General features: G+C 43.9%; 1 protein-coding gene across 1 annotated transcript in view; it reads left to right on the top strand.

Moving 5' to 3' along the window:
• Window positions 1-18,377, top strand: part of THSD7B (thrombospondin type 1 domain containing 7B) — a 714,750-nt gene that overhangs the window by 251,286 nt on the left and 445,087 nt on the right. Inside the window, 1 exon segment of the mRNA XM_040358054.1 lies at window positions 10,994-11,163. Coding sequence (XP_040213988.1) covers window positions 10,994-11,163 — 170 coding nt within the window.

Below are 18,377 nucleotides of genomic sequence, written 5' to 3'. Positions count from 1 at the left end.
TTAAAAGGCCAACATCCCTAGGATATAGTGTTAATCTAGTTTCCCCTTGGCAATGGGACTTTATAGGCAGATTGTGAGACGTATAGTATAAAAATACTTACTGGTAATTTTTATTTGCGTTTCAAAAAGAGTATCAAAAAAGAATATCAATCATATAATATTTTTTTTATAAAAACATAGAAAATTAAAAAGAAATGCTACAGAAGGCCATCAGAGACTGTATACATGTAACAGGAGATGGTCAAAGACTGCAAACAATATGCGGGAGTTGGATGGACACTGAGAACATACAGTGAAACCTTGGTTTGAGAGTAACTTGGTTTGAGATCGTTTTGCAAGACAAGCAACATTTTTTAATAAATTTTGCCTTGATATACAAGCGATGTCTTGATATAAGAGTAGCGTCATGTCACAACTGAGTATAAAAGAGAAGAGTCGTCTCTAAGTGTACCAATATGGTTACATTTAATGAAGGTACAACATTTAGAAAGTCACATGGTTGGTGATTAAAACAGGCAGTCTAAGTATGCAGCTGTCCACATAGACCATTCTCCTCACCACCATTGATGGCATCCCTTCCACTAGCAGTTCAAGCCTCACTTTCAGATTGCTCTACTGCAGGGTAGTCTTCCCGGTCGGGCCGCGTACACACGCTCATTCCAAACCGATGAGAATGGACCGAAGTTCAGTTTCATCAGTCCAAACCGACCGTGTGTATGGCCCATCGGTCTGTTGTCCTTCGGTCCAAAATTGCTTTAAAATCGAACCGATGGACCGCTGACCAATCGGTCCAAACCGATGGTCAGTACAGAAAAGCATCGGTTTAAAACCCGCGCATGCTCAGAATCAAATCGACGCATGCTTGGAAGCATTGAACTTCGTTTTTTTCAGTACGTTGTGTGTTTTACGTCACCGCGTTCTGACCCGATCGGTTTTTGGAACGATGGTGTGTACGCACATCAGACCGTCAGGCCACTTCAGCGGTGAACCGATGGAAACGGCCCGTCGGACCATTCTCATCGGTTTGGATCGACCGTGTGTACGCGGCCTCACTATTGCAGACTGATAGCAGTGAGAACCGGCCTTGAGGAGGACGGTCTATGTTTCTGGAACAAATTATGCTTGCAAACCAAGGTTTTACCGTACTACAGTTTTGGAGACTGGAGACATGTATCAGGACAGTTGTAATGTAGACTAGAGGCACATTACATAAGACTGCTAGAGCTAACTGCTATTACAGCCCCCAGGGCCACTATTATAATTGTGGGGCCCCATACAGCCTGCCTGACAGGGCCTCCCACCAGCAGTTCTTGGCATTTGCACAGCTGCAATATTTGCGGATTGTATTGGCGTTTCAAGGAATGGTTTCACTGGATTTGGTGCATAACATTCCACATCCCCAAAATACCCTAAAACCTTCGTACCATACCCAAACCTACTCACTGCTTACCTTCCTTCACCTTGTCTTCATGCAATGTTTCATTTATTTCCAATCTACATTTTAATTTATTTTCATTGTAGTAAACAGCCCTCGATTTGCACTCCATCATGAAAGCCACTTAACGATGATATATTCAGCGGTACCTGCCAGGGCTGATATTTTGTAATAATTAGCGAGATCTGCAAGCACATTTTTTATTTTTACACCAAAAGCCAATTACCACGATGACTGCAGTGAAATACGCTGGAGATGAAGACGTCTCATAGGTGACATTTTGTATGACATTCCCTCTAATGATTTCTGGAGTTATCTGATGTCTTCATGAGGTTACACAATGTTAAATGACTTCATTATTGAAGAAATCTCTATTATATGGAAGAAAGGAAAGAGTTGTTTCAGATACAGGTAGATGTGTAAAGCTACCAAAGGTTCATGTGTCAACCTTGGGGGTGGATGATGGTGGGTGGTTAGTCGCCATTTTTTTTTTTTATCTGTAAATCAAGTTGAGAAATTTCTCACAGTAAGTTGTTTTTGGATTGGTTTTGAATGTCAAGCCTGGTACTCTTGGGTTTCAGCATTGAAAAAAAATGTTCCCTATATCCTGTGACCCCAATGACCAGGCCATTTTTTGTGATACGGCACTGCGTCGATTTAACTGAAAATTGCGCGGTCGTGCGACCTGGCTCCCAACACAAAATTTACGTCCTTTTTCCCCCACAAATAGAGCTTTCTTTTGGTGGTATTTGATCACCTATGCATTTTTTTTTTGCACTATAAACAAAAAAAGAGCGACAATTTTGAAAAAAAAACAACAATATTTTTTACTTTTTGCTATAATAAATATCCACAAAAAATATATTAAAAAAACAAATTTTTTCCTCAGTTTAGGCCAGCCTATATTCTTCTACATATTTTTGGTAAAAAAAAATCGCAAAGCATATATGACCATCTGGTCACCAGTCATCTCTAAGCTTTCCAGGCAGCGCCGACCGATTCTCTCTCTTGATTGGTTTGTGCAAAAGTTATATCGTCTACAAAATAGGGGATAGTTTTATGGCATTTTTTATTAATTCATTTTTTATTAGAAATAGCGGCGACCTGCGATTTTTATCGTGACTGCGACATTATGGCGGACACATTGAACACTTTTGATGCTTTTTTGGGATCACTGTCATTTATACAGCAATCAGTGCTATAAAAATGCACTGATTACTGTGTAAATGACACTGGCAGGGAAGGGGTCAACCACTAGGGGGCAAGGAAGGGGTTGTCCTCGTTACAGAGCGAGAACCGGGAGCTGTGTGCCACGGAATGAAACTGACACAGCCACCCCCCGGGCCAATCTGATGCCACCAAAAAAGACCTCCACATCACTGCTTTACTCACTGACAGTACTTGTCCTGGCCGGGAATGCCTGGAGGAGCACAATCACCGCCCCCTGCTTGTGATTGGAGAAATCATAAATCCCGCCTCTTGTGTCCAATCACTGTGCTGTGATTCGTTACAGCACAAGCTGACTTATGGGAAGGGAGGGTAGTTTGGAAATGTGGTCACCCTACCACCTACGCCATGGCAGTACATGATGTTAATCCAAAGTGTCCCTTGTTCACAACACCCCAGGGGATCCCAAATGGCACCCCAGAATAGAAGCACAGATCAACATGGCAGCTAGGCTACTGACCTTCACAGAAAGAGGTGAGCAGTGACTACCCATGTGTTCCCTCTTCTTCATCCTTTTCCTTTTAATAATATTCCAGGTGAACCTGATATCATATTATCCGTGTTTACTGGTTGATGACTTTTATCTCCTCTCATATTCTCCTTTGATTCCTCAATGTGACATTTTTCCTCCCATCGCCGCAAGTAAAGAAGAAGAAAGCGCAGTGACTAATGGAGTGCATTGCTTCTGTCAGCGTTAGTACATTTGCCTTAAATTACAGTCATTACCCTATCATCAGATTGAGCTGTTTTCTTACTTAATGACATCCCGCTGCTTGCGACTTGGGCAGCCTGCAGGTTTTACTAAAAGAAAACCTCTCTGGTAATACTGTAATTATATGTTTGTATTAATGTTTCTGTATTTCGGAGTTATTTACCAGGAAGGAGAGGAAAAACACAAATTGTGCTGCTAAAATATTAATTCGCGCCATGTGATTTCTCTGCGCATAGAGTCACCTACACCTCTTGTCAGAGCGGAGGAGACATCTGTCATCGGAAGAGGCTAATGTGGCAGCACTGCCTGTCGCTTCTGATCCTGTAATCATCGCTTTGGGGATATTATTATCTTTATAATGTTTATTTATAAACTGTTTCTCTATGGGCCGCTGAACTGAATCTTTATTAATTGAAGGTCCTGACAGCGGCTCGGAGCAAACAAAGGTAGAGAAGGAGAAGAATGCACTGCATACGTATCAGCTGAAATGAGGTGGAATGTCACATCAGTCGTGTCTCGGAGGTATTACACCTCATTTAACCCAGAGTTCCACTTTAACTGCTTTACCTTCCTGCTATGGACCTCTTTATTTGGTGATAACTTACCTGAAGCTGAACTCTGGGAATAAGGCAAAATCTACCCTTATGCCGCATACATACGATCGGATTTTCCGTCGGAAAAACCTTGGATGTTTTTTCCGACGGAATTCCGCTCAAGCTTGGCTTGCATACACACGGTCACACAAAAGTTCTCGGAACTTTCGACCGTCAAGAACGCTGTGACGTACAACACTACGATGAGCCGAGAAAATGAGGTTCAGTGCTTCCGAGCATGCATCAAATTGTTTCCGAGCATGCGTTGGAATTTTGCATGTCAGAATTTTGATCACTTTTATTCCTAAAACAAGGAATGTAAACATCCCTTGTAATCACTGTGACAGGTCCTCTTTATGGAGAGATGTGGGGTCAATAAGACCCCACATCTCTCCTCCAGGCTTACAAGCATGAAATCGGTGAAAAAAAAATCACATGCCGACAGCCGCGATTGTGGCTTTGTTTACTTCCGGGCACCGGGCGTGACGTCATCTAGTCACCAGTCATCTCTATGCTTTCCAGGCAGCGCCGACCGATTTGCTCTCCGGGCCCCCGATGGCACAGGAGAGCCCGGAGAAGCATCGGATGGTGGCGGGAGGGTCCCATCCCGCTGCCTATAAGAACGATCAAGCAGCGGAACCGCCGCTTTGATCGTTCTTATCGTGCACAGAATTGGCGGCTGAAGACGGCGATATCTGAATGATGCCTGTAGCTGCACCCATCATTCAGATATCACTGCAGAAAGTCGAGGACGTCATATGACGTCCTCCGGTGGACAAGTGGTTAAAGATGATTCTGATGATGGAAGGAGTTTTTATTGCATCTATTTGGTTTTTGGTTGAAGTAGTGTCTATTTTCAACCTGGGTAAATATGTAACCATAAAGGTTTTCTTGCACAGAAACTGGGGCTTTATGTTCTCCTGGGAGTCCTGCAGGTAGCTTTGTTCATGAGATGACGCTCCCCTGGTTAGATGAATTTGGAGCACGGGGATCGTGACTTGAAATACTTTACTGAAAAGCTATTATCAACTTGAGACTTCACATGAAAGCTGTTACTGGCTTAGCAAGAACTGAGAGGTGTAAAACATTTGTGGATATTAGTAGTGTAAAGAACCACTTTGCAAATAATGAAACAGCTCAAGTTATAAAAATATATGTGAGACTTCAGTCCTACTATGGTTGTAATACAACAAATGTAGAGGAAATGTTTAATCCTCTGCCAGTTGTACAGAATATTTCACTTTGTGCTCCTAAACATCTTCCATGTATTGTAGTAATTTCATACATACAGTATATGGGAGTAAGCAAACGCTGGTTGAGATTACCAATTAAGGCGAAGCTCTGCTGACTTCCATCATTCATACATGTGCAAGCTAAAATGCTGCTTCCTTATTTTCTTATATACATGTCATTTTTTCCCCACAAATAAAGCTTTCTTTTGGTGGTATTTGATCACCCCTGCGGTTTTTATTTTTTGCGCTATAAACAATTTTTTTTTTTTTTGAAAAAAACTATTAGCTAGATTCAGAAAGAGTTAAGCCGGCGTATCAGTAGATACGCCGTCGTAACTCTGAATCTAAGCCGTCGTGTCTTTAAGTGTATTCTCAAAATGAGATACACTTAAATCTAGCTAAGATACGACGGCCTGCGCCGTCGTATCTTAGCTGTCTATTTAGGCCGGCCGCTAGGGGCGTGAATGCTGATTTACGCCTAGAATGCGTAAATCAGCGAGATACGCCTATTCATGAACGTACGCTTGCCCGTCGCAGTAAAGATACGCCGTTTACATAAGGCGTTTTCAGGCGTAAAGTTATTCCAACAAAAAGCTGGCCTAGCCAATGTTAAGTATGGACGTCGTTACCGCGTCGAATTTTGAAAATTTTACATCGTTTGCGTGAGTTGTCCGTGAATGGGGCTGGACGTAATTTACGTTCACGTCGAAACCAATAAGTCCTTGTGGCATAATTTGGAGCATGCGCACTGGGATACGTCCACGGACGACGCATGCGCCGTTCGTTCAAAACGTCATTTACGTGGGGTCATGGTTTATTTACATAAAACACGCCCACCTCTTCACAATTTGAATTAGGCGCACTTACGCCGGCCCATTTACGCTACCCTGACGTAACTTAGGAGGCAAGTGCTTTGTGAATACAGCACTTGCCTCTCTGACTTACAGCGGCGTTACGTATATGCGATACGCTACGCCTGCACAAAGTTAAGCCAGTCTTTCTGAATCTGGCTATATATTTTTTTCTTTTTGCTACAATAAATATGCCCCAAAACAATGTAAAAAACAAATTTCTTTATCAGTTTAGGCCAAAATGTATTCTTCCACATATGTATGGTAAAAAAAATCGCCATAAGCGTATATTGATTGGTTTGCGCAAACGTTATAGCGTCTACAAAATAGGGGATATATTTATGGCATTTTTATTATTATTATTTATTTTTTACTAGTAATGGCGGTGATCTGTGATTCTTAGCAGGACTGTGACATTGCGGCGGACAGAACGGACACTTTTGACACTTTTTTGGGACCAGTGACATTTATACAGCGATCAGTGCTAAAAATATCCACTGATTACTGTATAAATGTCACTGGCAGGTAAGGGGTTAACACTAGGGGGCGATCAATGGGTTAAGTGTTCCCTAGGGAGGTGTTTCTAACTGTGGAGGGATGGGACTGACTGGAGGAGGAGAGAGATCACTGGCCCAGATGCACGTAGAATCGCGTCGGCGTAACGTATCGTAGATTCTATGAATCTGTCGCATAGATACTCTGAGAGATACGACGGAGTATCTGAGATACTCCGTCGTATCTCTTTTGTGAATCTGGGCCACTGTTCCCAATCACTAGGAACAGCAGATCTGTCTCTCCTCCCCTGACAGAACGGGGATCTGTCTGTTTACATTGACAGATTCCTGTTCTGTCTCTCACAGGTGCCGCGGGCACACCCTAAAACTCTTAAAGCGACTGATGTACAATGATGGCTATTCACCCAGGAGAGCCAACCTGCCACAGTAAAACTGTGGTGGCTGGTCTTTACATGGTTAACTAATAATTTATTTTGTATAATTCTCCTTTAAGGGGGTGTGGCAGGGGGTGTGTCCTATGCCTCAATACTTTTGCTAATAGGTGTCCCTCATTCCCATCTGAAAAAGTTGGAAGGTATGCATTTGTCTGTAGTGGATGAACCCTTGTGTGTCGGCTGACTTTTTGAAAACAATGCACTCCCAGTGTGGCTTACATCTCATCCTGACAGATTTAAAGCTCATGTATGGCCCTTTTTTGTTTTGGATAGAGTGGGGAAGTGTTAGAACCTCTGTTGAGTTTTTTTTGGCTGTGTCGCTGTTGGGGAGATTTACCTCATGTATTTATTCTGATGAACATTGTCATTGAGACAGGAAGTGATGGGTAATCCAAAATGTTTAAGTTGTCACCGGAGCAAGACATGAGAATAAATCTTCCAATGAGAACACTGTTCTGATGAAAACTGTATAAAAGGGGAGTTTCCCTTACTTTATAGAGATTTCTTCCCACTTTCTTTTGTGCCTCCAGGACAGGAAGTAAAGGGAAATCTCCCCAAGGAAACACAGATAGCAAAAATTAAACTGGCTTGGGTTTTAACCCTTCATTACTGTATTAAAAACATTTTTGATTTGCATACGATATAAGTACATGTATTTGAGAATTAAAAAATATGTTTGGGTACCAAAATCTAAGAGTAACACTAAAAATTACAATGAAAAAAAAATAAATTAAAGCCATTATAAACTTTCCAACCTGCACCTTTTTCACCTGCATACGATGTGCATTGACCATATAGTTTCATGGTGTCATTTGTTGCCTTGTTCATGCAGCCTATAATAGATTAAATCTGTACATTGTGGTATCAGAAGATTTCTGTTTCAAATGCACAAGTTAGTGCATGGCTTTTGTCTTCAGTGTGAGAACTGACATTTCCTGTGAAGAAACTATATATCCCACAATCCCTGAGTTTCTCAGTCTAGTGCTGGTGCAGGCAAGAGCTAAACAGTAATTCGATCTGACATAGCCACAAGCAGGCAAAGTACTTAACAGACACACAGAGAGCTCACTGTGCAGCTGCACTTTTTTTTATTACATTAGCATGGCAAGGTATACATTGTTTGTTGTGTGACCCAGAACAGGAAGTTGTTTTGTCCCACTTACGGACAAGCTAGGTGAAAGAATACATGGATATAGGGAATCGATCAGCCATGACAATGAAAACTACAGGCACAACATGAGCCCATCATTACATGGTAAGGCAAAAAAATTACACAGAAACTAAACTAATGCCTAGTTACAACAATGAAACCATTTCAAAGTGTACTATGCATTTAAAATAGGCGCTGATAGAAAATAATCTATACATCTTTAAAGCGGGGGTTCACCCTATCGACGAAAAAAAATTTTTTTTTTTTATTTTACCATAAAATCAGGCATTGTAGCGCGAGCTACAGTATGCCTGTCCCGAATTTTTTACCCCCGTACTCACCTTGTTCTCGTAGATTGAAGATACCGGGGAATGGGCGTGCCTATGGAGACGGAGGATGATTGACGGCCGGCTCTGGCGCGTCACGCTTCTCCGGAAATAGCCGAAATAGGCTTGGTCTTCACGACGCGTGCGCATAGCCTGTGCGCAGGCGCCGTGAAGAGCCGAGACCTACTCCGGCTGTCTTCGGGGAGAGTGACGTGCCAGGGCCGGCCGTCAATCATCCTCCCTCTCCATAGGCACGCCCATTCCCCGCGGGAGCCGAAAAATACGATCTACGAGAACAAGGTGAGTCCGGGGTTAAAAAAATCGGGACAGGCATACTGTAGCTCGCGCTACAATGCCTGTCTCGATGGTAAAATGTGTCGGGGGGGGGGGTGAACTACCGCTTTAAAATGTAGAAAAACCATGTATTTGGCTGTAAGGTTAATCCATGTAGAAAAGCAAGGACACCACCGAGCAGTGGCGGCTGGTGGTATATTTTTTTTGGGGGGGGGCAAACAAGCCACCCCCCAGTCAGTTGGTCACCAGTCCCGCACTTACCCCGTCTAGGTCATGGGCAGATCTTCCTCCGGGTGGCAGCTTCACCTGCGTCTTTTCCCTCCTCCTTCTCCTCCCAATAGGATCGCTCACTGCGCTCCGAGCCCACCATTTTTTGAAGCCCATTAAAGCCTCAGGCTCTAATCATGTGTTTAAAAAAAATAAAGTATTTTAAACAGCTAGGATGCACACCTTGGTTTGCAGGGACTGGCTCTCTTTTGGAACCAAAGCCTTCTATCTCTCTTTCTTCCTCAGTTGCTGTCTCATCTCTGGACGGTAGGTGGCGCCAGAGGGGTTCTGGAGGAGCCGCTTCTTCCCAGCAGCCAATTAGAGGAGTTTTCCCTCGCGGAGCATGCTGGGGGGGGGGGTATTTCTGTGGCGGAGGCCTTGGCTGGGTGTTCTTCGAGGGTTCCTGGTTCCGGGTGCGGCACCCACCTTTAGAGTGTGCGCATATCACGGGCTCCGGCGATATGGCCTACCAGGCCAGGGCGCACGTGCTACGCGGAGTTCCCGACTCTGGGCTCTCATGGCCCGGAGCATCTGATGCTACAAAGGGGCCCCAATGACTTACTGGGTCCCCCAACTCTATTGAGAAGATCCCAAGCGAGTTGTGCTGTTCGATGGGGAGTTGGTCTGAGGTGAGCCCGGAGGCAGGTTATCCAACAGGGCTGGAACAAACCATAGGGGATCTGGGTGACCGGACACTGACAGGTTGTATGCGGCAAACTGTCGGTCAGTAACCCTTAAAAGTATATACTGGGAGGATTCGCTCTACTATCTGAACTTTCAAGTACTAGGCCTGTGGCAGAGGTCTCATCTTTAAACCTTATACTAGGCCTGTGGCAGAGGTCTCATCTTTAAACCTTGTACTAGGCCTGTGGCAGAGGCCTCATCTTTAAACCTTGTACTAGGCCTGTGGCAGAGGTCTCATCTTTAAACCTTGAATCCTATTAGAGCCAAGTCTGTGGCAGAGACTTGTTCCTTTCCCAGAAGTTTATGTGGCGCTCTGGCTGCCAGGCCTGTGAGAGAGGTCTGTCCAGGGGCACTTTACCCACTTCGGCTGGAGTGGCGACGTGAGAAAGTATCAGGCCTTGTACACACAACCGTGTTTCTCTGCAAAAACCAGCAAGAAACTTGCTGGGAGATATTTTTTTGCCGAGGAAACCGGTCGTGTGTACATTTTCGTCGAGGAAACTGTTGAGAAACTCGACAAACCAAAAAGAGAGAAAGTTCTCTATTTTCTCGACGGGAATGGAGAAACTTGCCTTGTCGAGTTCCTCGACAGCCTATAAAGGAACTCGACGAGGAAAACGATGTGTTTCGCCCGTCTAGTTCCTCTGTCGTGTGTACGAGGCTTCACTATTGAAGGTAGGATTGCTTTCTTTATCCAAGGCCTGAATCTGTGAAGTTTATTCTTCTTTCACCAACCTATGCTGTCTACCTCAAGTTGACTGTTGGTCGTGTTGACCAGGAATAATAAAAGCATTGAAAATGCAAGTCAACTGTCTGGACATTCCGTCAGTGCTCTCACTGCCATCATCACCCCTAGACACATCACAGAGGTAACTTAAATACGCAGATCCCAAATCTGATCAGCGGCTCTTCCGGGGGTAGCACTACATAAAGCTTTTTTCTATTAACTATGACAATTATTTTTCTTTCCCAAAATTTTCTTCCAACCATTAATTCATTGCACTTGTTTGTAAAGTTTTATTATTTAACTATGAAAATTGTTTTTCTTTACCAACATTTTCTTCCAACCTCCAATTGATTGTATTTGTTATTTTGAGCAATCAGGAAGAATAAAAAGCAGTGGTGAAAAATACAAGAATTTTTGCATATTAGTTTATCATGGTCCTCAAAAGGGGACATGGTAAGGGTGCGTTTATTGTCAATACACTTTATTCTAGGTGTTCCTTTCTTTTGGGAGGTGGGTTTTACATCCAGTGTTTTTTTCTTTTATAAGGTTTTCCTGGAAGACCTCTGAGTGGACGGACTGCCAAGTTTCCCTGCTTACTAACCAGGACAACGTTCCCTTAGCAGAGGAGCAGGTTCAATGCGGAGGTGGAATACAGACCCGCAAAGTGTTTTGTGCTCAAACTGTCATAGAATCTGGGCCACATGGACAAAAAGAAGGTCAGTGTTTTTAACTGAATTTCAAATCATTCTTCCTGGTTACCTGTAGGATGGATGCTAAAGAATTCTAAATAATTTTAGTCTAGTATACAAAACTTAACATAACCCTTTTTATCACCCTGTATAAATACGATGGTAGTCACTCTCCACTCTCAGGCCTCGTACACACGACCAAGTTTCTCGGCAAAAACCAGCAAGAAACTTGCTGGGAGAATTTTTTTGCCGAGGAAATCGGTCGTGTGTACATTTTCGTCGAGGAAACTGTCGAGAAACTCGACGAGCCAAAAAGAGAGCGTGTTCTCTATTTCCTTGACGGGAATGGAGAAAATTGGCTTGTTGAGTTCCTCGACAGCCTAACAAGGAACTTGACGAGGAAAACGATGTGTTTCGCCCGTCGAGTTTCTCGGTCGTGTGTACGAGGCTTCATAGAATTTAGAGTGGTCCAGCTTCCTGGCTATCATCTTCATGTGTCCAAATATGGAACTTAAAATGGAGTGAAAATGTTTTTTTTTTTTAAATGAGCAACAGGAATGGTTTACGGCTCGGGGGTTCACGGCTGTAAGCAGTGCCGATCCTGGCCTCCCTGGGGCCCTAAGCAAAATGACATGTCACATTAAATTCATTAAATTTGAGAAGCGAGGGGGGTGTCTGTCGACAGTGACATGTCACATTAAAGATTAAAGTTGAGAAGCGGGGGGGGGGTGTTCTGCTGTCGGAAATTGCATTAAAGCGAGAAGCGGGGGGTGCTGACTTCACTACTTCTCCCATGCAGCCCACGAGTTGAGAGGCGGGGTAAGGGGCCGAAAATTACTTCTCACCAGGCGGGGGCCTCTAGTAATTTGGGGAGCCCTCTGCAGCTTTGCTGGGCCCTAAGCGGCGTGCATAGTGAGCCTATAGGGCAGATCAGCCCTTGCTGTAAGACACGTCAAACACCAGCGGCTGGGGGTGATGTCAGCGGCAGGAGGTGGGAATATAGGGCTGGCTAACGCCCACGGCTCCTTCTTTGTAAAAGTGCCCAACTAGGAAGGGGGGATTTATCCAACTCTTACTGTATTTCTCTTGGAGAGGCAGGGTGCACCAGGATGACGTCATCGGCAATTGATGACAGGTCTCTCCCATGGCGGCCGGACAACTCCCGCACCCCCCCTGGCAACCCAAGCCCCCTCTCATACTTCACTAGCCACTAGCCGTTCTACTTTATTAGAGTAGAACGGCTGGTACTGGTACTCTTATAGGCAGTACCAGTGGGGAAGCTAGACATTATTTCACCCAAGGCAAAGAATCAGTTCGGTGCCCCCCCTTATGGGACAAGATTAGGCAGAAGTGAGAAACTCCCAGGCCATAGCTGTTGAGTCAGCTGTCTGTCCCCTCCCCCCACGCTCCTCTGTCGTCATCCCCTGCTCCTCTGGTCCTCCCCCTGCTTCTTTGTTCCACCCAGGTGAGCGCTGCGGGGAGGGAGAGACAGAGGAGCGGAGGGGGGCAGCAGTCTCCTGTCACTGAAGCCGGCCCACTGAGCCATCGGCCCACCGGGAAACTCCCTGTAGTCCCAATGGCCAGTCCATCCCTGGACACTGTATTGTCCCGGAATGAAGGTGCCCGGGACTCAGGACAGACCTGCAAAATGCGGGACTGTCCTGGGCAATCCGGGACACGTGGTCACCTTAGGTGCCACTGCATTGCGGAGAAGACTTTCTGTGGGTGAAAGCGTCAAGTAGAAGAGGAGGTGAGAATTGCACTTAGCTGGTTTTTTTTTACTCTTACACCACCTGGGCCTCGGTTTTTAAAGGTGGAGTTGGACTTTAAATCTAACCATTTCTGTACAATGGTTTTTGTAGAGAATTTTATGGCAGCATTTTAATGCCAGACTTCAGGTGGCAAAACAAATACAATCTGGAAATATCACCTTAGAAAGGCCTTCATGTCCCCTTTGGAGTAAGCTTTGTCTTGGCTTTAACCACTTCAATGCCGGGCATTTTTAACCCCGTCCTGGCCAGGCCAATTTTCAGCTTTCAGCGCTCTCGCACCTTGAATGACAATTGCGTGGTCATGCAACACTGTACCCAAACAAAATGTTAATCATTTTGTTCACACAAATAGAGCTTTCTTTTGGTCATATTTAATCACCACTGTTTTTTTTTTTTTTTAATAACCGAAAAAAGATTGAAAATTTTGAAAAAAATAGTTTTCCTTTGTTTCTGTTATAAAATTTTGCAAATAAATAATTGTTCTTCATGAATTTAGCCCAAAATCTATTCTGCTACATTTCTTTGGGGAAAATAACACAGATCAGTGTATATTATTTAGTCTGTGTGAAAGTTTTAGAGTCAGCAAACGGACTATCTCATTTATTGAGGCCCTAAAACTGCGAGGACAGTACGAATACCCCCCTAATGCCTCTTACACATGGTCGGACTTTCCGAGAAAAAAAATCAGACAGGCTTTTTTTCTCGGAAAGTCTGGCTGTGTGTAGCCTCCATCAGACTTTTTTTCTCGGAAGTCCGATGGACCTAAGATAGAGAACCTGTTCTCTTTCTTTCCGTCGGATTTCTGACAGACTCACGGCGGACTTTTGCACGGTCAAAAATGGCATATATGACCCTATTTTAAAGTAGACAGTCCAAGGTATATAGTAAGAGGGATGGTGGGTTTTTAGAAGTTGTAGTCTTTTGTCATAATTAGTTTTTTTTTTTTGTGATTAGCTGTGATTGGAGCTAATCACATGGTACAGATGGGCTGTAATTGGCCATGTCTGTACTTTGTGATCAACTTGACCAATCACAGCTAGCAACACAATTGTACACAATGGATAGCATGAAAGGCTGCCAGCTGTGATTTGTCACGGCGGTCACATGGTACTGGCAGCAAACCAGTACTCTGATCAGTCATTGGTGCTTCCTGACAGGACGTCCTATGATGTCCATTCAGGATAAGAAAGCCACCGACCGGCCGTCATTTGTCTATAGGCCTTGTGGGTAGTGGTTAATGCCCTGCATGACCTTTTGATATAAAGGTCTATCTGGGAAGCCCGTGGTCGCTGAGGAAGGTGGAGGCCATACTTGCTTTGGCACCAGCGTATATTTTTGTTTTCATATATTGCACAAGGATATTAGAAGATGTAAATAATGAACACTGTCTATTATTTACAATACATTGCCTTCAAGTTTTTGATTTTCTATGTTCACATTTGGAGATTTTTTATTGGGTTTTGGTTTTTATATTAATGAGATACTCACTTTGTTGACTGATTTTATTCACATGGTAAATGTTGTTTTATATTATTGCAATTGATGATATATAGTAGCTGTATGGGTAAACAACATAGGATTTGAAGCACTAGATAGGATTGATTTATTTGCATTTAGCATGGCATATTTCATAAATACACACTACGTTTTATTGAACTTGGAACAGTAGAGCCTGCTTTGTTACTACATGAATGGGAATTATGCACAATGAGGATATTTCATTAAAGTGGTATTAAACCCTCATACATTTTAGCTTAACACACGGAGTACAATAAAATAACATTTCCCAATAAACTATTGTTAAATTTCTTACCTCAGCACTTGCAGTTTACATCTTTCAATGCCGCTGCCTTCTGATCTCCTAATGCTGCCTACCTGAACTTCTGGTCTTCACAGGAAAGAGTTAACAGTTGACAGTGCAGTTATAGACAGTCTGTTAGCTCGGAGGCAGGGAGTGGGAGAAGAGAGGAGGAGGGGAGTGCTTTGCCACCCTAGGCTATGGGGCTGTGCGTTTCTATTGATGTACATAGTGTAGGAAGACACAACTCTAGTACCTGCATGCAAGGGGGATCCAAATGATGCTGCCAGAGAAAGGAGCCACACTGAAACAGATAACGTAGGACAGTGACTATGGCACCAGCTTAAACTGGAACTAGTGATTAAGTGTGGGTTGCCAGGGCCTGGGGTCTAAGGCAAGTTTTGAGCCCTCTAACCCATAGACCACTAGCACTCCCTGAGTTCCTTTCACCAGAATACATATATACATACAATATATATATATATATATATATATATATATATATATATATATATATATATATACACTGTATGTATGATAAATAGTTGGAAAATCTGTTACTTACCTTAACTCCCCTGTGTGCCCAGCATTCTCGTTGACTCTTAGTGGTGTCTCCTGTAGCCCTCTGTCACCCCTGGAGGCTGATGCACAGCTGGCAGTATCCCAACACAGGGTGGCCCTTGGCTCTGACAAGTTGGGTTGTCGTGCACTGGGCTCTATTTATTGGATTATTGCCTGAATGTCCCGTATCCATGCTGCCCTCCTTACATACAGAGTCGGTTTGTTCTTCTATTACACCTCAGAAATCTTCTCCAAGTTCAGGATCAGCCTTGGGTCCACCACATCCTTTTGCTCATCTTCTTGACTGATCTGTCGGGTCAGCCGACCACCATTAACCTGTCTTCACCCTGTACAGCATACCCACTGGTACAGAGGCGCCAGCTATGCTCTGTGCAATGGAACTAGCCTACCATGCTGCCATGCTCCAGCACTGCCATTATTTTCCTGTCTCCATCTATTCAAAGATGTCCACATCCTGGAAGAGTTCCCTTTGCCAGGCTAAGCCTTTAGTAGTGCCCCTGTGTAACAATATGCCCACATGCTCTGCACCCCCTGAGTGACACACCAGGCACAGATTTCCTCTAAAGCAGTGTTTCTCAACCTTTTAGTGCCGTGACCCCTTGATAAAATTTCCCAAGTTTGGGGGACCCCTAACAGTAAAATTATTTTCGTGTGTTGTCAGCACCCAAGGCAAGACAAGTAATTTGCGCCCCTAACCCATGGAAATGTAACGCTCCCTGAGTCCTCTCCACTCGTACAGTATTAAAACCTCATATGGTAGATTTTAGGATGTATCACTCTTTCTCTTTGTTCTCCTTTCTTTCCCTTTTATCTCTCGCTATCCTAATTTCTTGTTTTTCCCCCCATCCCTCACTCTAGCCGTCTTTCTTGTTTTTTTCTCATATTCTTTCTCTCCCTTTTTCTTTCTTCCTCCCCCTTTTTTCCTCTCCCTTCCATGAATTCTCTATTTGTATTCCTTCTCTTACTCCTTGGTGGAGGGGGAATGGGATGAGTTGCAATGCTGGTGGGAGTTCTGATCAGCCAACTTAGGTGCTCTAGATCAAGGTCATCTGCTGATCTGAGAACTGTAGTGGGGACTTTTAATGGCAACTATAATCACAGGTAGTGTCTCCGACTTTGTGGTGTCTCGTAGCAGTGACCCCTAGGCTAAAATCAGGAGATAGGGTCTCCTCCAGCCCCTCCCACCCCACAATCCTCACCAGTCAGCGGACCTCTAGTCTCTGCCCCCCCAGCCATGCCGTGAACTGAATAGGCGGCTGCGAAGAGGCCCAGTGGGCGGCCATGGGCTCCAGAGACAGCCCTGCTGGGCAGACGCAAGAAGGCTGGGAGAGTGGTGTGGGATTTAGGCACAGCCCAGGATTTGGTGACCCCTGGCAAATCATCATTTGACCCCCAGGTTGAGAACCACTGCTCTAAATGCACATATAGCTCTCTCTACTGGGAGCTGTCCACTGGGTTGCTGGTGCTGAACTGTGTTTAACCTCCTACTATGTGGCTTTTCTCTTTTCAATTTTTTCATCTGTGAATTTTGCACTGAGGACCAACACGCCTGTGGCCCTGTCCACACTGCGCCACTGACTGGAAATGGGCAAGGAGCTGCATACTCTGAAGGTGATTGAATTTGCTACTGAAAGTGCTTAAAATCGAAGGGTTTAATATCACTTTAACTAGAGATCCCCTTAAAATCAGAGCAGTCAGTGACAACCAAGACAAAATCATTAGAATGGCATGTGAGTGTGTTTCCAGACTTGTCACACAAGTCTAAAGAAGGTCTCTGCGTCATCCATACACAAATTGGCAGAACTGAATGCGTCAATCTGCTGCCACTCATTACAAATCACTTTAAGTCATATTGAGCTCCTGTTTCCCTTTGAGGATGCAGACAATCTCTGTTAAAAGTAAAAAAAAAAAAAAAAAAACACACAGCATTATAGTTCTAGCTATGGAAAATCATTACATTCCATATAACTGTGAGACTGGGGAAATCAAAAGCTCTAATGCACCGTGAAGAGTGTTTGAAATTAAAGAAAAATGTCCAAAGTCTGTTTACACTTTCATCATTTTTTACTAGATGTTTCAATTAAAATTAGATATATTAAAATGTAACTGTGGCTTCACACAAAAAATCTATAATACCCCCACACCCCCCTTCCCCTGCCATCCTCATATCAAAATGTAAAATAGTATAGACATCAGCGGGTCTTTACAGTTGGTCAGTGTCAGGTAGCATTTACAGCCTGTGACATCGCTGGCATCTTCTGGAAGTTGCACATGTGCAGACCTATAATAATGATGGCATCCAGTTGTTTCATTTTATCACATTTTCCACTTATGAAAATGATTATGATGAAGCGATGAATATTTTGCAATGAATACACTAAAAAAGTGGTGCTGTAATTCTTCTGTACCATACAGTATATAGCAGTGATGGCGAACCTTGGCACCCCAGATGTTTTGGAACTACATTTCCCATGATGCTCCACTAATTTGCAGATTGCATGAGCATCATGCGAAATGTTGTTCCAAAACATCTGGGGTGCCATGGTTCATATACTATCACTGGTATATAGCATATATTACCAAAAATATTGGGACACCTGCCTTTATATGCACATGGGCCCGGATTCAGATAGGAGTTACGACAGCTTATCTCCGGATACGCCGTCGTAACTCTGAGTGTGCAGGGTCGTATCTATGTGCCTGATTCATAGAATCAGTTACGCATAGATTTCCCTAAGATCCGACCAGCGTAAGTCTCTTACACCGTCGTATCTTAGGCTGCATATTTACGCTGGCCGCTAGGTGGCGCTTCCGTAGATTTACGCAAGGAATATGCAAATTAGGTAGATACGCCGATTCAGAAACGTACGTCCGCCCAGCGCATTTTTTTACGTCGTTTACGTTAGGCTTTTTCCGGCATAAAGTTACCCCTGCTATATGAGGCGAATCCTATGTTAAGTATGGACGTCGGGCCAGCGTCAAATTTTCCGTCGATTACGTCGTTTGCGTAAGTCGTTCGCAAATAGGACTGGGCGTAATTTACGTTCACGTCGAAAGCATTGGCTTTTTGCGGGTTAATTTGGAGCATG

This window comes from Rana temporaria, chromosome 6 (genome assembly GCF_905171775.1).
Source record: "Rana temporaria chromosome 6, aRanTem1.1, whole genome shotgun sequence".
Classification (NCBI taxonomy): domain Eukaryota; kingdom Metazoa; phylum Chordata; class Amphibia; order Anura; family Ranidae; genus Rana; species Rana temporaria.
The sequence above is the reverse complement of the archived record's forward strand: the minus strand, read 5'-3'. Positions and strand labels throughout refer to the sequence as shown.